General features: G+C 43.0%; 1 protein-coding gene across 2 annotated transcripts; it reads right to left on the bottom strand.

Annotated features, from left to right (window-relative positions):
- Nucleotides 1-735: 735 nt before the first annotated feature.
- Nucleotides 736-14,924, bottom strand: XYLT2 (xylosyltransferase 2). Of its 2 annotated transcripts, none has more exons than XM_063960693.1 (11): nt 14,598-14,924; nt 13,773-14,175; nt 11,964-12,139; nt 11,666-11,868; nt 11,506-11,586; nt 8,463-8,679; nt 8,191-8,367; nt 7,119-7,381; nt 5,859-6,039; nt 3,168-3,501; nt 736-1,930 (listed from the first exon to the last, which is right to left on the bottom strand). In XM_063960693.1, the coding sequence occupies exons 1-11, from the start codon at nt 14,727-14,729 to the stop codon at nt 1,608-1,610; spliced, it is 2,490 nt and encodes an 829-aa protein (XP_063816763.1). In that variant the 5' UTR covers nt 14,730-14,924; the 3' UTR covers nt 736-1,607. The 2 variants fall into 2 exon arrangements, with proteins under 2 accessions (XP_063816763.1, XP_063816764.1); XM_063960694.1 differs by having other exon boundaries at nt 7,119-7,378.
- Between the last annotated feature and the right edge of the window lie 5,697 nt (nt 14,925-20,621).

Here is a 20,621-nt window from a genome sequence, read left to right as displayed (position 1 = left end):
ATAAATAATCAGATGCATACTGGTATGTGTTTGGAATCAAAGTTATGCATTCCCTAGGTGTTTATATAGTGCTATCATTAAACAATTGGCTCTGTGACCAATCTGACCTCACCCAATCACATTGTACCAATAAAGTTGTTTACTTGGCACCTTATCTGGATGATTGTTTAACACCGGCACCTGGACAAATTACTTTAAACACAGGGAGATGAAGTTCCTCAACCAATCTATGTTTCTTGGATATGGTTATAGGCTTGGATTTTCAGGGTATATAATATTCATGCGAGACCATAAATTATACAATAATTGGTTAAATTGTCCTAATGCAAATGCATCACATTCAGTTAGAATAGGTGCAGGTATTTACAGATGCTATTCGCTAAGCTCTTAAGAACGTCCCTACTTCTATTGTGTGCCACAGGTCTTACATCAAACAGATCTTTCATATCAGATTGTTTGGCTGTTGAAAATTTCTGTCACCCTGTACTTGAAAACAATTGTATCTGTGTATGTAGATACTGTACAATCATATGTAAAGGATCTGCTTTGTGCTTACAGAGCATATATCACATTTATCAGATGCTGTGTGCGCAAATCATTCTAAGCAATGATAGTTTGTGGAACATTTCTCTTTTTAATAATAAAAGATTAGTAGAATTGTGTGTGGGTACTGTACTTTACTATATCACATCATCTGCCATTTACGCCTGACAACCACACTATCAGCACTGCAACTAGTGGTTACAGCATACCTTTATTTAGACAGATTTCACTCCATAAAAATGACATGAATAAAGTGCGTGGCACAAGAGTGATTTTGGGCACACGAACCTGTGGCGCCAGCCCCACATATTTTACACAGGAAGCTGCACTACAGGGCAACCTTTGGTACTTTATTTGCTGCTGGCCTCTGATTCTAGCAGCCATCAGTAGGGCCACTGAAAGCATCATAGTGACCCATAGACAAAGCTTCTTCAGCGGCGGTAAAATGGTCCAACCGTTAGCATGGTGACTGCTAATGGGCAAGGTCTTGCAACAGTCACCACTAACAATGTCATCATCATCAATTAACTACTAAGAATTCAGCAACGACAGCATCTTTACCACATTTGCAATTATGTGATCAATTATATATAGAGTGTTCCAAAGTTATTTTCCAGTCGATTAAAAGTACAGAAATAAAAGTCATCCATCTGAGGGACCAGCCCCTTTAGGAATAGTAGCGTCAAACCATGTAGTATTTGGTCATTTCCGGCCCGTTAATTAGCAGCAGATTAGTCCACGGCCTGAACATATTTGGCACTCGCAGGTAAAGGTTGGATCAGCTTGGTAAACCTTATAGATCGTAATGAGGATTGAGTGAGACGTGTCCTGAATTAGGTCCTCACACAATAGGGCACAACCGCTATTCAGGTGTGCAACAGTGAATAACCCACACCTAAGTGCCAAGTTGTATATTGTTCACATTCTGTTCCAATATTTCTTTCCTTGGTAAAAAGCACGAGCTTAATGTATCCTCATAGGTGTGCCACAGACAAAAACCAATCCCGTCCCGCAGTCTAGGCAGCTTTATCCTCCTGTCCATATATTATGGTCCATAGGTTCTGCTACCTTAGACGTCCATCAGGTCTGGTCATTACCATCTCAGACTTTGGGTCTGGTGACAGAGAACTCCAGTGTGTATCAGAGCAAACAGGAAGTGAGGGGCAAAATGCAGAGACAGTCTTGGTGCATACACCTCCAACCGACCAGAAGCCACTTAAACTGTTATCTGTCCACTTTTCCAAGTCTTTGCCCAGCAGCTCTGATTTTTTATCTGCGTCCTTCTCAATTTCAGCGCGAGGGGGTAAACTCAAAATTCCACTCAGAGACTGAAAATTTTGCTCCATGTACTGCCCTCGAGGTGGGCCGGCATGTAACCACCTGTCAGCTGGAGAGTAAAGCAAGAGGTTGACATATATAGAAAGTGCATAATGGGAATGATCATGTACTGTGATGTTTTCCGACTCCCTCACCTTCTAACTTTATTCCCATTCAGAATCAGGCCCTGTGTGTACTGGATGTCTCCTACGTATTTTCATAAAATAGTGCATATTCTCTACAATGGATTCACATATATACCTAGGATGAGACCTGATCACAGCCAAAATCTAGTGCAAATGTTGACAACGTTTACATATATTTTAGTTCTGAAGAGCAGCTGCAGCCTTGATAATTGAACAACTAAGTTAGTACCACACACGTTAATCATTTTCCATGTTGCCCACATAGGTGGATGTCCAAGCTGTATAAGAGCTACTCTATCCAACTATGGGCCTAATTCTGAGTTGATCGCAGCAGCAAATTTGTTAGCAGTTGGGCAAAACCATGTGCACTGCAGAGGGGACAGATATAGGCCCTCATTCCGAGTTGATCGGTCGCAAGGCGAATTTAGCAGAGTTACACACGCTAAGCCGCCGCCTACTGGGAGTGAATCTTAGCTTCTTAAAATTGCGACCGATGTATGCGCAATATTGCGATTACTAACTACTTAGCAGTTTCAGAGTAGCTTCAGACTTACTCTGCCTGTGCGATCAGTTCAGTGCTTGTCGTTCCTGTTTGACGTCACAAACACACCCAGCGTTCGCCCAGGCACTCCCACCGTTTCTCCGGCCACTCCTGCGTTTTTTCCGGAAACGGTAGCGTTTTCAGCCACACGCCCCTGAAACGCCGTGTTTCCGCCCAGTAACACCCATTTCCTGTCAATCACATTACGATCGCCGGAGCGAAGAAAAAGCCGTGAGTAAAAATACTTTCTTCATAGTAAAGTTACTTGGCGCAGTCGCAGTGCGAACATTGCGCATGCGTACTAAGCGGATTTTCACTGCGATGCGATGAAAAATACCGAGCGAACAACTCGGAATGAGGGCCATAACGTGCACAGAGAGAGATAGATTTGGGTGGAGTGTGTTCAAACTGAAATCTAAATTGCAGTGTAAAAATAAAGCAGCCAGTATTTACCCTGCACAGAAACAAAATAACCCACCCAAATCTAACTCTCTGCAAATGTTATATCTGCCTCCCCTGCAGTGCACATGGTTTTGCCCAATTGCTAACAAACTTGCTGCTGCGATCAACTCAGAATTACCCCCTATGTTCGATTCCAATGTCAGCTCTTATTATCTTACCCTTTTGAAGTGGCTCCTTCTTCCTAAAAGTCAATGGCACCACCAGAAATTTGACCTCTGCCAGCAGCTCCCAGAAGTGCAGCAAACGAACACTCCATACACCAGGACGCAACGGTCGTGACAAAGGTGGCTTGTATTGAGTAAAATCAGCCTCAGAGTCTACAGCAATGTCATATGAAGCTGCTATAATATATGTAGGATCAATCCAGACTACAGTAACTGTAATGTTGAGTCCATGGGTCCATTTCTGCATAGCCAGAGGCTCATCTAAGGGCCCAATCAGACCACCAAAATTACGAAAGACCCGCTCTTTGGGGTCCCAATCAGTGCCCACCTAAAAAACACAAACATCATAAGCAGCAGCTAAAATAGTGTGAAATTAAATAAGCACTGTACGTACAGCTAAAACCGAAGGGGCTTATGTAACAGCCTGCAAGCTGTACGCTCTGGGGCAATTCCGGTAAGTCTGCCAGTATTTTTTATAGCAGAAATCATTTAAAAAAGGCAAAACCAGAGATGTTTTACCTTTTCAATGATTACAACTTTCAAAATACCGGGCAGACTCGCCTGAACTCTCACAGAGTGTACATCTTGCAGGCTATTACATAAGCCCCTTAGTCTTAGGACAGTTCACTGGACTACAATAAATTAAAATGACATTTTTGCATTTATGTTAAATCCTTTTCTCTGATCCATAGGAAAGACTGGCATAATAAGCAAACTGTGTGAGGAGCCTGGGCATCTCCCAGGCTACATCCCAATGCACCAGCGTATCCAAGGACAACACTGCACACCGATGGTCAATATACTTATTGCAGATACTTTATTTGCAGGGTCTTGGTGACTGTAGTGGTTCTATAAAATCGCGCTACTTTTACTAATTTGCAACATGGAACAAACAGCAATGGAGAACCAGGGCTGATCCTACTGATGACATCTTCAGCAGGTGGCATTTCTGAAGCAAACTGATTGTTGGAGGCCAAGTGGCAAGAGGACAGAGAAAGGAGTGCGACATAGGACAGTTACAACCATCAGGGGCCCAAGCACATTTGGCAAAAGACGCATCCACAGCAAGCACAATTTTGATTTTTTTTGTATGAATTTTTTTGTGCGTTATGGGCAATTCCATCAGTAACAAATTCACCTTTATGCAGTGATAAACTCTATTCATCATACAACTGCAACCACTAATGTGATCATCATAACCCAACAGCACACAATATATCCAATATAAAATACTAGCAAAGTAGTCTAAGTGCTATCCTTTGTACATTATCCTTGATAAAACTGACGTACTTTCAGTCAGTAACAGAATCACCACTCACGAGTCATGTTACTATGCGGGTAATTCCAAGTTGATCGCAGCAGGATTTTTTTTAGCAGTTGGGCAAAACCATGTGCAGTGCAGGGGAGGCAGATATAACATGTGCAGAGAGAGTTAGATTTGGGTGGGGTGTGTTCAATCTGCAATATAATTTGCAGTGTAAAAATAAAGCAGCCAGTATTTACCCTGCACAGAAACAAAATAACCCACCCAAATCTAACTCTCTCTGCACATGTTATATCTGGCTCCCCTGCAGTGCACATGGTTTTGCCCAACTGCTAAAAAATTTCCTGCTGCGATCAACTTGGAATTACCCCCTATGTGTGTGCACAGAATTGATAAATGCCGCTTCCAGAATGAACTCTAGATTTGCAAAATTTTATTGCAAGAATTGAGCGACAATTTGTGTAACCTTTACTACTACTACTACTCTATGATGTTGTACAAAATATTAAAGGACAAAATAACAATTTGGAACATGGATAAATACTTGGAATGATTTAGTCACAATGGGTTGTAACCAAGATGCACCAAGAAACTGTACATATTATGAAACACTTGTATGTCTTAGTGTGACTGAGTCTGTATACAAAGCACAATGGAACTTGGCATAGGAAAAAGCCGCGGCCACTGCATAACACTTCACATACAGATTCAGACTCAGTCCCACAGAGATATAAGTGTTGCATACCAAATTAAATCAGCACAGTCTCATGGTGAACCCAAGCTACATCACATTACAACACATTTTTTGGGTAAAAAGACCCAAACACACCCCGCACTAATATGGGACACAGCAGCCGACTTGCGCCAGGAGTCTCGCACCATACGGCATATTGAGGCTAGTTGTACACATCTGTATAGTAATTCAATTACCAAAAATATGGTGATTCCGTAAAATGTTAGGCTCTTCTCCTTTTAAAATATGAGCCTGTATAAAGCTTTCATATAAAACTGAATTTTGGAGGCAATATCTCAAAATCTGAATAAATAATACAACTTTTATTTATTGTTTTTACCTTATTCGGTAATGGAATCACCTTTTATGTTGCGAGTTTTAGTTAACCATTACATATATGCAAGTGAATGAAAGCCTAGCCATAATATTGTTTTTATTCAGTGAACACGGATAGTTGATAGATACCTAATAAGTACTAGAGCACAGATCAAATATTTTCCTCTATTAGCCAGATAGAGCACTTACCTGATTAACAATGCCAACATCTTGTACCTGTGTTGGCTTTTATGTTTTAGGCTCTATGTCCATATTTTTATGGAATTGCCCTGAAGTTAAGTAACTGAAAAAGTCCAAGGAAACGGGATATATGCAAGACATAAAACGTAGATTATGTGGACAAGAGGCTCACCTCTAGACTTTGGATGCGACTAGCTGCTGCGACCTGATCAACTAGTTTCATAGTACCGCGTGGCATCAACCAAATTTCTAGTGTTTCATTGTGCTGAACTTTCTGTGTCACCAGATAGCCTTGGAAATGGTCATCATAAAAATAGATCTCAACACTTGAGGGAAAACTGTCTGCAGAGTAGCTACAGAAAAGAAGAAAAACTATATTCAGCAAGTCAGTCTATTTACCAATTATATCCCAACTACTAAACAAATTAACCATAGTATCTAGAAGCATTTTAAAACACTGAAACACTAGAGGGGAAAAAAAAAAAAAAAAGTCAGATACACTAGTAATTTGCCCATATGCTTCAATAGTATTCTCATTGTTTTAATTAAAAACTTATAGCAGAAGCATAGAACAAAAAGTAAAATAAAAAAAAAATAAAAAAAACATTTTATATTACAATGTCAGGATGATTTGTTGGCATTTGGGCAGCAAGTCAGCATTTTTAGGACAGAATTTAATAAACAGTGGGGTAACTTTTTGCATGTGTTTAAGTGTATTTTGCCAAAAGGGATTAAGTATATTATGCCATTTTTTGCAGTCCATTACATGTACCAAAACATAGACCGTGCCCCCATACACACAACACATTTTAAACACTATATGGGTTCTTTTCAATTGAAGTCGGAACTGCCGTCTAGTTGGAAAGACGGAAGTTTCCAACTTTTGTTTTAGGTCCAATCATGATTCAACCTATTCAACGGTCCTACCGTTTTTCCGACTTGTCAGCAATTCAGACTTGTCGGAAAACACGTGGATCGGCGGATTAGCCGCGGATCCAGGTGTTTTGTCACATCTGCGGCCAAATCCGACAGATTTTAGTCCCGTTTTCGACAATGTCAATCTGACTTTTTTTTTTAAAAAAAGTCGGATTGGCATTGTCGAAAACGGGCAAAACCTGTCAGATTTGCCCGCAAATTGAATACTGCATTGTCGGATACTCTCCATCGGAGGGGATCAGACATGCACTGAATAGACCCCTATGAGTGAAACAAGCAAACCTGAAGAAACCACCCTCTCCACCCAATCAAACAGAGTCGCTGCTGCCTTTATAAGCATGTATAATCAGGATTTTACAATTATTGACATTTCTGGGTCAGTGGCACAATGCCAATACAGGAAGTGACATCATACATATACAGCCACTAAGAGGCAGTTTCCAACCAAGTCATACTTTGTCAGTATTAGCTGTAAACTATTAATTCCTCCCCCTACCTGCAAGCAGTTTTACTGCTGGTTTTCTCCGGGCTATGCAGGTCCTGCATTGAGAAGCGTGTAAATGATGCATACGCAGTCATGGTCACATCGGTGAGACCTTCCACCCCCTCCATGCTGTCATACACATTTTCCCAATAACCTTTGAGACCAGGGGTTGATGGTTTCAGCTCTCCAAATAGATGAGCATCCAAAATATCCAAGACCTCTTGATTCACTGCCGACTCAAACTTTCTAGCAAAAAATGTTGGTCTGGAGAGCTGCTGAAAGGGGAAGTAATGGAGGGGGGGGAAAAAAATATAAATTCACAAATATAATGATAAAGTCAGCATTACTTAGTACAGGCATTCTCAACCACTGTCCTCAAGGCACACAATCCATGTATTTAGGATATCCCTACTTCAGGTGACCTAATTAGTACCTCAGCTATGGGTGAAAGACCTGAAGACAGCTCGTTCTTTGCACACCAAACAGGTCATGTTTTCCAGGTCTCCTCACAGGATTGCAATGATTTTGTGAAAGATGCAAGAAGGCATGTACCAGTCAGTAAATGTAAACATTTAAATCTGCTTACAGAGGTCATCATCGCCATTAACAAATTACAAAGTCACCAGTAACAAAATGCTAATTAAGCTATGTGTCTGAATAAGGCATTCAGGGGTACATTTACTAGGCAGTGATAAGAGCGGAGAAGTGAGCCAGTGGAGAAGTGCCCATGGCAACCAATCAGTACTGAAGTAACATCTATAATTTGCATACTATAAAATGATACAGAGCTGCTGATTGGTTGATTGGGAAATTTCTCCACTGGCTCACTTCTCCGCTCTTATCACTGCTTAGTAAATGTTCCCCTTAGTGGCATATCATAACATTGTTTGAAGTAATGTCTAAGGAATTGTGTGAAAACGTGTAGGACAGGCCAGTACAGTTAAGCATGGACGTGTCATGCTGTGCCAGGTGAAGCACCTTACGCTTATAATAAACAGCCCATGGTGTCTTGGTTTGCAGTCGTGTTCTGTAATATAATGGCAGTTTATGTTTAGCCATCATGATGCACAGATTGTCAGAATACCTGCAAACGGATAACATCTTGAGGTTTAAAGTCATTAGGAGAACAGCCACACCAGTCCACAATGTGTTTGTACTGGCATCTGCAGCCCAGCTTCCGGTTCCAATTCGTCACCCGCAGGTTATTGTCAACGAGAGTGTTGCAATCATGACTGTTCTCCAGTACAGTGTGAAAGAATGACTGAAAGAGGAAGTAAGGAGCACAGGGTTAAGATGCACACAGAATAGAAGAATATGATCAGAGCCGGGCTGCATGCAGAATGTTTAACCTCTGACCTCAGCTGGTAGCAGTGTGTACTTGTAGAATCGTCTCAACTCCGACACCAGGACATCATCTGTATAGGTCACATATTTCACAAACTTGTGGGTGAGTGCAAACCAATCTGAGCCACCATCTAGCACAATGCCCTCCGGAATCTTCCTCTCGCCAAGACGCCACATGTGGGAGTCGCATTCATGGAAAAGGCGATCCAGCCCTTGCTTCTTAATGAACCTAGCAGAAAAGACATTCACTGCCTCAATGATTCTCACAGGGATAGTCTAAATCCTATAAACACGAGTCACCTTTATGGCACACAATTTCTTATTTTATTATCTTAAATCCTATTTATACACACACAGGGCTGCAGAGGAATGGAAAGAGCACATACTGCAATTATTGAACCCTGGCCATTAGTTGGACCCAACTGTTGACACACAAAGGTCAAAGTGAATTTTAATGTGCAGATTATAATACAAAGATTACAGTGTTTGAAGGTAGCCCAAGTTGAATCTCCTCTGTCACCAACATTTAGATAAAAGCATAATCTGGATGAAACAGCTGTTGGCAGAGGAGGTTCTTTAGAGGTTTCCAAAGGAAGCAAGCCACATATCTCTTTGCAAAACTCTCCCAAACATCAAAAAGGCAGTGTTCTAAGATGTAGAGCTAATGCAGAGATGTACGCAAGTCCATTTTGAAGTTGGATCTTACAATTTTAAGTAAGGTTCGTGATTTGTAGCCGAGTGCATGCACCCATGGATAATTCAGCACCGCAAGCATCTCAGGGGTCTATTTACTAAGCCTTGGAGAGAGATAAAGTGCAAACAGATAAAGTACCAGCCAATCCACTTATTAAAAGGCTGTGTTTGAAAAATGGCAGGAGCAGATTGGCTGGTACTTTATCTTTCACCACTACATAAGGGGCCCGTACAGCTACAAACGCAAATTTATTATTTCACAGATCCTGTGATTTATTTACCAGATATATTGTTCCCCCAATCCCTCTGACTTTGCCCATACATTAGATATTTTTCAATGATTGGCAGATCTGTTAAACGGAAAGCGATCTGCAAATCTAGAAAGACTCATCAGTTTACAAGAAACGGTCTGCAGATCTTCTGATTGTTGCCCATACACTAGCAATCTACAGTCCCAATTGAGCTGTGAAATTAAACATGTTGAAAACCCTGATTTAACAATCTCAAATCGATTTGTGGATGAAATCTGCGATCTATGAACCCCATACATTGCAGATTTATTGAAACAATTATCTACAAAATGTCAGATTGTCCCAAATTGATTGCTGATGGATGGGCCCCTTTATTGAACAGACCCCTCAGTCAAAACTGGGCTTTTGGATGAATGGATGTAATTGGGTGGCAACGAGTGTAAGCATGTAGTGAAGAAATGTAGTCCGAATTGTAGGCGAATTTGAGTTAACCTAACAAATATCCATCTGATTGCATGTAACTCACTAGGGCAATGGTAATAATGACGACAAGTACTATGGCTAAATTGCATACAACTCTGACAACGTTCCAAAAGATATTTAGACCGCAAATGAATAAATACCATAGTAAGAATCTGTGCGGACAGGGTGGTTATGGCAATTAATAAAACACAAAGGAAAAATGATCTTAAGATCCCCTGTCCCCATTCTCCAAACTTTACGGTCTATTTGTGAATAATACTTAACAGGAGAGAAATGGTTGTGGTCCATTACATAAGTAAAAGGATACTGAGAATGTCTGTTGGGGGGGGGGGGGAGGAATTGGGAGTGGTAAGCCCATTTTAGACAATTATCCCAAATTGTTGGGTTTCACTTAACCTAAAGGGCATATATATATATATATATATATATATATATATATATATATATATATATATATATATATATATATATATATATATATATATAAATAAACACTAGTATTAAATTAAAGCATACCTCCTTTTCTATTGCATGGACAATAAAAATGTAGAAACCACATCTATTTTTTTTTTTTTTACCTTAAATAATTGAAACATTTTATGGAGAATAAATAAAGAATGCAGACAACCGTGTTATTCTGAGGTGGGCATAAAGTGAGAAAGAATAAATAACTCTGCAACAGGACAAACCATGCTGCAATGCAAGGGGTGCAGATACAGAACATTTTTTGCATGCAGGGTAAATATTGGCTGTTTTTACATGTAGCCCACAAATACCGCTTTATTTTTACACTGAAATTTAGATTTGAGTTGGATACGCCCCTCTCATATTTAATGATCTGTGCACATTTTAAATCTGCCCCATCTACAACATGGTTTTTCCAAGTTACGTGCTCTCTTGGGCCATTCCATGTCACACACAGGACACAAAGGAAACTTATACGTTATAATTCAGCTCAACACTCTGTATGAAGAACCGGTGTTATTTTGTTTATGAAAACCTATGAGAGAGCTATAATTTAATGTGGTTACCAATGTTGAAAACTCAAAAGATACAGTTACAGCTGGTTAGGGATCCGGTTTGATGATCGACACTGTCTAGGTCGACCACTATAGGTCGACAGTCACTAAGTCGACAGGGTTGGAAGCTCAACAGGGTTTCTAGGTGGATAGGTCAAAAGGTCGACATGAGTTTTTTTGACCTTTTTCACACTTAACGATCCACGTGGACTACGATTGGAACGGTAATCTGTGCTGAGCGAAGCGGTAGCGGAGCAAGGCACATTGCCCGAAGCATGGCGAGCGAAGCGAGGGGACACTGTGCACTAATTGGGGTTCCCGGTCACTCTACGACGAAAACGACACCAAAAAAAACAAACAAACCACACCTCATGTTGACCTTTTGATCTAGCACATGTCGATCTAGAAACCCTGTCGACCTTTCAACCCTGTCGACCTAGTGACGGTCGACCAAAACATTGTCAACCTACACACTGTCGATCTAATAATCCACACTCGCTGGTTATTACAGTGTCACGTATGGGGCATTTCATGGAATGGCACTTTTTATGCTTTACTCCCAACCAGGACAAAAGGACTATTCTGCCCAGAGAATCCCCACCCTGTTACCTAGCATTGTCACGGCCATGAGATTTCAGGAAATTCTTATCTCTGTATTTCGATAAGAAGAGAACTAGCTCCTGATTGGTCCTGCATAGACAAGATGCATAACATAAGTCACAAGTCATTAAATACGGATTGCTATGATCAAGCAAAACAGCTTAGTCACCTGGTGGGGTAGTCTGTGGCACTCAAGTTGATAAAGTAGTCCCAAGGCCAGTCAGCCATCTCTAGCAGATCCTGCATGCTGCGCAAATACATTGTAAGTAGGCTGGCACCACCCCAGATGGTTATCATCCGCCATGGGGTAACACGTATATTTGTATAGTGCTGGGCAAACTCAATCACTTTGTTATGTAAGTAATTGGAGCGCTGCAATAAAAAGAAAAATTGCCAATTTAATGCTCTGCGCACGTCATGCTCCTATTACAGCTCTTCAACCATTCACAGTCTAATGCTTTTCATACCTGATCAACATGGATGTAGTAAAAGTGGTCTTTGTGGTAAATTGCTTTAATAAGACGTTTTAGTTGCCGTAATGCTCTTCCATGTACAACAAGCATGTAAACTACACGCAAGGGCTTCTCAGGTAGAGGGGCGCCAACATCAGATTCTTCCCACTGTAAGCCCGAGGTAATTTTACCTGAGACAGAAAATGCAGCAGCTGAGAACACTATACAATCTTAGAGGTGCCCAACAAGTTATATTAAGTTTTTTTTTATTATGCCCTCTATATATTTTATCAATGCTTCCCTTATGTCAGTTACAGTTACAAGGCAATTGGAAAGTTTAGCCATTTATGCCTTAGATATTGTCTGTGTACCAACCCTTTAAGCCCTCGGACCAAATTGCTGCGATATGGCAAATATGCCAATTTTTCTGCGATTCCGCAGCAGCAATCTCGTTTTGCCTTTATAAAAAAAACAAAAAAAAAAAAACACACATATAGCTAAACTTTGCAAATTTCCATCCTATTACATTTCACCTCTGATGTTTAGGAATACCAGATATATGGGCAATAGAATTCAGCCTATGCAGCTAACAGGTGGTAGTGCAATGGTTAGCATTACTGCCTCACTGCACTGAGGTCGTTGGTTTGAGTCCCACTATGGCCCTGACTGTGTGGAGTTTGTATATTCTTCCATATTTGCTTTAGTTTTTCTTTGGTTTCCTTCCGCCATCTAAAAATATACCGGTAGGTTAAGATTGGTGGTCGAGGAACAATTCAAATTGTTTATGGTCAATGTAATAAGCAAAACCAGTGTTTGTGGCTGCGAATCATAAAAAATGTGGACATATACAGGATAGAATCTTGTCCCTTGCCACATAACTGTACCCAAGCAGGATTTCATTTATATAAAGTATATATGTGTTTATATTTACATATAAATGTATTTACTTAAATTAATATTATTTGCTAAATTTCTCAATAAGAAACTTAGGGGTGCCATGAAGAAAATTCTGATACTCTAGGGAGCAGCGACTCAAAAAAGTTTAGGAGCCACTGGACTAAGTGGTTCTTATCTGCCATCAAATTCTGTGTTTCTAAAGGTACTACAGCGCAATTGTACATCTCAAAATTTTGCACAAAGGCTAGCAGATGCCATTGATCTTTATGCCCCCAATCACCACGCTATTCTACAGTCTCCAAAAATCTAACCATAGGCACAGCTAGAATATACTGTAAAATGCATCAACGGTGCTAAGATATTTATAAACTCCTGTACCTGCCAGATCTAACCAGTATGTTCTCAGGGCATCTCTTCTGTGTTCACTTAGAAACCTTATGTATTTTAGGAATAATGCATCCTTACAGTGATATATTACAGACGTAGAAGTTCCCTTGTATTTCTGTAGGCATGTATGAGAGCGGGATGTAGTTATGTGACCAGCGGAATACTGACCACTACATCCCGCCCGCTCAAAATCCAGATGGTCAGCATGCAGACCAACAGGAACTATTCTCACTCCTGGGTGTCCACGACACCCATAGAGTGGGAATAAAACCTGTGGCGAGCACGTTGCGCCGGTCACACATACCCAACCCATAAAAGCACCCACACTGCAGCCTGTAACTGTTGTATGGAGTCTTTGGTGACTTTTAATATCCATACAATTTAAAGTGTTATCCCATATATTAACAAATTATTAATTAATACACAGAGATCCCTGATCAGCCAAGGTAATTCGCGGAGACACTACTGATTCTTCCTAATGCAGAAAGATGTAAAAGAAATCACATAAATCAGTCGTCAGAAAGGGAAATCATAAACTACCTGTTATCTGGCAGTAACGTGGTAAACTCTGCGGCATCAGTTGGCCAAGCTGGTGCAAACACACCACGTTCGCAATCTCCTGCTGACATTTCTGGGTATTTGCTCTAGCAAGAGCAGACAAAGCGTCTTTGCCTTTGATTTCACATTTGGGGGTGAAACCACGGTCTGTGGGGTGAGGACCTTCTACACTTCCTGTGTCACCATCTCTGGTTAAGTTAGGCCAGGTCTCCCGTGGAACATGGATACGTGTGCTCTGCTTGGGCCTTGATTTGGTATCTCTTGTCACTCTTGCCACCTCACTGCCCACGACTCTTGCTCTCCATGACCTACGCCCTGCAGAACTGTCAGGGTCCTTGGAGTGTTCTGCCTTATCTGGACTTCTATTCCTCCTCTGTGGAGCATTCTGCAAAACAAAATTGGAGTTTTCATAGTAACATGGCAATAAGCTAGGTCCATCACAGCAAGCCTCTTAGAAGTGGAATGTGCTGACCCACATGAAAACCATATTAATTCAAAAGGGAAAGGTAAAAAAAAAAAAAAAAAAAAAGGGGGAAGAAAAAAAAAAGGACTTTCATGCAACTTCTGCTCAGCCCACTCCTTAAAAACAAACAGCTCACATTCTTCATCTGTAGGGAACATGCGTGGCTGCCATAAGTTCAATGTGTTGTATATAATAGAGACCTTTGCACACATAGCTGATCTCCTCAGTCAGTCAATACTGGAGCCACAACCCCACTCTACACCCAGATTCGTGCTGCTACCCCTTATCAGTCTCCCTAGCAGTGCAGCCACCCCATCGCTCACATACATCTCATCGGTACTTACAATCTCTCCATCCTCCTCCAGCCCGCTGAAGCTCCAGACCACCAGGCCCTGTATAAGCAGCAGAGCAAGCGCGGCGGCTGCCAGGTATTTGTAGCGGCGCCCGAGCTTCAGCACCCGGGCATTAGGAGCCATCTCTCTGAGTTGGTATATGGCTACACCCGCGGGTTCCTAGTTGCTGAATCTCCAGAGGCTCTCAACAGTACCCGCCCATCACCACCACCACATAACTCTGCACTTGCGCTGCTGTTGCCTGGCCAGTGATTATTATACTAGTATTTTCCCAAAAGAAAAATGGCCGCCCTTTGCCCCAGCTGGGTGACGTGCCAAGAACCAAGCAACTCTGCTTCCCATGCGCTGGCGGAAGTACAGTAGTAGGGCGTCTCTTGTTGCCGGGCAACCATTCAGGGAAAGCCACGTGGCATACACTGTTTTCCGTATTGGGTTACGCAAAGATTTACATTCTTCTTCTAAATTACTCATATATTTTCAATGTATCTTAACCTTGTTGCTCGGGAACTCACCGTTTCTTATGTTTTAATATGTTTTGCAGCAACACTTTATCAATACATGCTGCAGAGTTTTGGGTTGCTGAGTAGAGTAAAAAGGGTCTATTACAATTATTAACTGATAAATCCCACAGAATACGATTTAAAAGTTGGGACAATAATATTCCATAAAAAAAACCTTAAAACTTGTAATCTCACAAAATGTTGTTAAGCTGCTCCACTGAGGGTGAGATGTATCAAGTATCGCATTGTGAATGTGATACGTCCTACCACTGATCGCATGCAGGGCAGTCTTTTCGTATGGGCTCAATGGGCTATTGCCCAAGGGCCCCAGGAGTATAAGGGGCCTAGGCTGTTAGCTGAGGGTCCCCTCTTTCCAGGGGTACCAGATTTGTGAAAATCGGCCTTGGGGAACAGGAGATATCTGACTTGAAAGCAGTGGTCCCCATCCAAGCCTGTTAATTTGCTCTTCCCAGCCAGATATCTAGGGTTCTGTCTGACTTAGAGTTTTTGTGAGGGTATAATCCAAAAGCTGTGACTCTCCCCTTTTGGTAGACACTGGCAGAATGTCTCTACTATACCCAGAACCAGAGATATCAGCCTTCAAGCACCTGGTCCCTGCTCCAGCCCAACTCACCTGGTATGCAGTTTTAGACTTTCATCGGTGGATTGCTCTGGCTCCTGAACTCTGATCCCCAAGTCCCCAGCACCTCCTGAAAGGTGGCACTCTAGATTTAATCCATACTTACCGACTATTTGGCTGCTCTCTCCGGGAGAGAGCAGCCAGGTCGGCTCGGCAGGGGGGCAGGCTGCGATGTGAGTGAAGAGGGGGGCGGGCCGGAGACGTGGCGCAGGCGGGTCGGGGGCGTGGCGCAGGCGGGCCGGGGGCGTGACTATGGGATTGTCCTGTGTAAGCCCCCCCCCCGCTGTGTAATGCCGCTATTACCGGCATTATACAGCAGGGGGCGGGGCTATGATGACGCGATTCAACAAGAATCGCGTCATCGCCTGCCCGGACCACCCACTTTACTCGCTAAGTGGGCGGCCGGGCAGGGGGGGACCCCTGTAATCGGGAGACTTGCCTGCTCTTCCGGGGGGCCGGGAGGGTCACCCGATTTTCGGGAGCCTCCCGGCCATTCCGGGAGAGTAGGCAAGTCTGATTTAATCCCTTTGAATGCTAAGAAATATATTTTCAGGAACTTGAGATATCTGCAGTCAAGCAAGCTGCCCTCCCACCGGAAAATGATAACTATCCACCCCTCCGCTACGTATTAAACCACCCTGGAAGTCATGTTCCATGGCCCCTTCATTGAGCCCAATGCCCCTTTCTACAGTCAAGTGTTCTCCCTCCCGCCCCATCTGTGCAGTAAAGGAGTAATTAGCAGAAATTACTGCTTCAGGTCCTACATGCTGTGTGGAAGATAGAACACCCCCTACCGCACGCGGGACATCAAAGCAGCCACTGATAGCACCCCCCATCCCCTACCACTGGAGGATGGGTAGGGTGCCCAGTGCATTGCTGTGCCCAGGGGCCTACACTGCTGTTAAGATGGCCCTGATAGGATGCATTCAGGGCAGCCATCGGGGGTGGGGTGAGGGGGGGACTGTAGGGACTGGTGTCCCGGGGCCCTTTCAGAGTAGGGGGGCCACCCCTGGCTCCTACCTGTAGAGCTGCACCAGTCTGTGAATCAACAGTAGTCTGATGCACAAGGAGGACTTCTTAAAACAACCCTTATATGCGCATCAGCTTTTTGTAAACCATTCCTGTGGGTCCGCAACACTCCACCTATATGTAATGTCACAATGTATGACATCACTTAGGGGTTGAACAGTGTGGCAAAAAAAATTTTTGGGGAGGGAGGGGCCCTGTCTATTTTGTCAGTCCAAGGCCCCATAATATCTGATGGCAGCCCTGCATGCAGAGTTTAGTAACGCGTCACCATATGCATGTATAATTGAACATACCCTTCGATATGCCCCATTCCATTAGGTGCAAAATGCTCTGTTCCTGGACTTCCTTGCCAGTGGCAGTTGCAGAGGTGGGGCTGCAGGCAGGCAGTACAAAATTAAAATTGAGGAGCCACACCTGCACTTTTAACATTTTTAAGGCTTAATACATTTGGGCTTTTCCTAATGGAATGAGTCATGTTGGAAGAAGGTATGCTGTCCTACGCAGTGAGAGGACTTCTGGGTTTATGACCCAGAAGTCCTTCTGCACACAGTGGTGGTTCTAGGGGCGGGCAAGCAGGGCTATCGCCCGGGACACTGCATCCTGAGGGCGCAGCTGCAGTCACCCTATCGGTTCCCGCTCTTGCCTCCTGCCACCCGCTGCAAACTGCAAGGTAACATAACATAGTAACATAATTGTTGAGGTTGAAAAAATACAATTGTCCATCAAGTTCAATCTGTAGAGCAGGGGTGGGGAACCTTTTTTCTACCGAGGGCCATTTGGATATTTATAAAATCCTTCGGGGGCCATACAAAAATTCTCAACTTAAAAAATTACCCTGCCCCCCAGTAGGTCTGCCCCTTAGAGGTACGCGCCAAAAAAATGGGTGTGGACAGTTAAAATGGGACGTGATACACATATGCCCCCAATAATGCGGTGCCAGATCCACAATTGCCCCCACAGTGCCAGGTATACAAATGCCCCCACAGTGCCAGGTATACAAATGCCCCTCACAGTGCCAGGTATACAAATGCCCCTCACAGTGCCAGGTATACAAATGCCCCCCACAGTGCCAGGTATACAGATGCCCCCACAGTGCCAGGTATACAAAGGCCCCTCACAGTGCCAGGTATACAGATGTCCCCACAGTGCCAGGTATACAGTAGTGATGAGCGGGTTCGGTTTCTCGGAAACCGAACCCCCCCGAACTTCACCCTTTTTACACGGGTCCGAGCCATACTCGGATTCTCCCGTATGGCTCGGGTAACCCGAGCGCACCCGAACGTCATCATCCCGCTGTCGGATTCTCGCGAGATTCGGATTCTATATAAGCAGCCGCGCGTCGCCGCCATTTTCACTCGTGCATTGGAAATGTTAGGGAGAGGACGTGGCTGGCGTCCTCTCCGTTATTGTTGAACTTGATTGTGCTTTGCACTATTGCTTAATTGTGGGGAGGGATGTGGAGCAGCTGTATATAGGAGGAGTACAGTGCAGAGTTTTGCTGATCAGTGACCACCAGTTATCCGTTCTCTGCCTGAAAAAAACGCTCCATATCTGTGCTCACAGTGTGCTGCATATATCTGTGCTCACACTGCTTAATTGTGGGGACTGGGGAGCAGCTGTATTATATAGCAGGAGTACAGTGCAGAGTTTTGCTGACAGTGACCACCAGTATACGTTGTCTGCCTGAAAAACACGCCATATCTGTGCTCAGTGTGCTGCTTTATTGTGGGGACTGGGGACCACCAGTATAATATTATACAGGAGGAGTACAGTGCAGAGTTTTGCTGACCAGTGACCACCAGTATATAATATATAGCATTACGGTACAGTAGGCCACTGCTGTACCTACCTCTGTGTCGTCATTAAGTATACTATCCATCTACATTCTATACCTGTGGTGCATTTTAGTTTTGCAGTTTGCTGACACAGTGACCACCAGTATACTATATATAGCAGTACGGAAGGCCACTGCTGTACCTACCTCTGTGTCGTCATTCATTAAGTATACTATCCATCTACATTCTATACCTGTGGTACATTTTAGTTTTGCAGTTTGCTGACACAGTGACCACCAGTATACTATATATAGCAGTACGGAAGGCCACTGCTGTACCTACCTCTGTGTCGTCATTCATTAAGTATACTATCCATCTACATTCTATACCTGTGGTGCATTTTAGTTTTGCAGTTTGCTGACACAGTGACCACCAGTATACTATATATAGCAGTATGGAAGGCCACTGCTGTACCTACCTCTGTGTCGTCATTCATTAAGTATACTATCCATCTACATTCTATACCTGTGGTGCATTTTAGTTTTGCAGTTTGCTGACACAGTGACCACCAGTATACTATATATAGCAGTACGGAAGGCCACTGTTGTACCTACCTCTGTGTCGTCATTCATTAAGTATACTATCCATCTACATTCTATACCTGTGGTGCATTTTAGTTTTGCAGTTTGCTGACACAGTGACCACCAGTATACTATATATAGCAGTACGGTACGGAAGGCCACTGCTGTACCTACCTCTGTGTCGTCATTCATTAAGTATACTATCCATCTACATTCTATACCTGTGGTACATTTTAGTTTTGCAGTTTGCTGACACAGTGACCACCAGTATACTATATATAGCAGTACGGAAGGCCACTGCTGTACCTACCTCTGTGTCGTCATTCATTAAGTATACTATCCATCTACATTCTATACCTGTGGTGCATTTTAGTTTTGCAGTTTGCTGACACAGTGACTACCAGTATACTATATATAGCAGTACGGAAGGCCACTGCTGTACCTACCTCTGTGTCGTCATTCATTAAGTATACTATCCATCTACATTCTATACCTGTGGTGCATTTTAGTTTTGCAGTTTGCTGACACAGTGACCACCAGTATACTATATATAGCAGTACGGTACGGAAGGCCACTGCTGTACCTACCTCTGTGTCGTCATTCATTAAGTATACTATCCATCTACATTCTATACCTGTGGTGCATTTTAGTTTTGCAGTTTGCTGACACAGTGACCACCAGTATACTATATATAGCAGTACGGAAGGCCACTGCTGTACCTACCTCTGTGTCGTCATTCATTAAGTATACTATCCATCTACATTCTATACCTGTGGTGCATTTTAGTTTTGCAGTTTGCTGACACAGTGACCACCAGTATACTATATATAGCAGTACGGTACGGAAGGCCATTGCTGTACCTACCTCTGTGTCGTCAAGTATACTATCCATCCATACCTGTGGTGCATTTCAGTTGTGCGCAGTAAATATAGTAGTAGGCCATTGCTATTGATACTGGCATATAATTCCACACATTAAAAAATGGAGAACAAAAATGTGGAGGTTAAAATAGGGAAAGATCAAGATCCACTTCCACCTCGTGCTGAAGCTGCTGCCACTAGTCATGGCCGAGACGATGAAATGCCATCAACGTCGTCTGCCAAGGCCGATGCCCAATGTCATAGTAGAGAGCATGTAAAATCCAAAAAACAAAAGTTCAGTAAAATGACCCAAAAATCAAAATTAAAAGCGTCTGAGGAGAAGCGTAAACTTACCAATATGCTATTTACGACACGGAGTGGCAAGGAACGGCTGAGGCCCTGGCCTATGTTCATGGCTAGTGGTTCAGCTTCACATGAGGATGGAAGCACTCATCCTCTCGCTAGAAAAATGAAAAGACTTAAGCTGGCAAAAGCACAGCAAAGAACTGTGCGTTCTTCTAAATCACAAATACCCAAGGAGAGTCCAATTGTGTCGGTTGCGATGCCTGACCTTCCCAACACTGGACGGGAAGAGCTTGCGCCTTCCACCATTTGCACGCCCTCTGCAAG

This window comes from Pseudophryne corroboree, chromosome 3 (genome assembly GCF_028390025.1).
Source record: "Pseudophryne corroboree isolate aPseCor3 chromosome 3, aPseCor3.hap2, whole genome shotgun sequence".
Lineage (NCBI taxonomy): Eukaryota > Metazoa > Chordata > Amphibia > Anura > Myobatrachidae > Pseudophryne > Pseudophryne corroboree.
This window is presented reverse-complemented; position numbering and strand designations above follow the sequence as displayed.

What these genes read in the sequence shown, in the direction of transcription:
- XYLT2 (XM_063960693.1), bottom strand. Translation starts at nt 14,729, where the DNA reads ATGGCTCCTAATGCCCGGGTGCTGAAGCTCGGGCGCCGCTACAAATAC. An exon ending in ACGTTACTGCCAGATAACAG is followed by an intron (nt 12,140 to 13,772) that starts GTAGTTTATGAT and finishes TTTCTGTCTCAG; the next exon opens with GTAAAATTACCTCGGGCTTA. An exon ending in GCCACAGACTACCCCACCAG is followed by an intron (nt 11,587 to 11,665) that starts GTGACTAAGCTG and finishes TTGTCTATGCAG; the next exon opens with GACCAATCAGGAGCTAGTTC.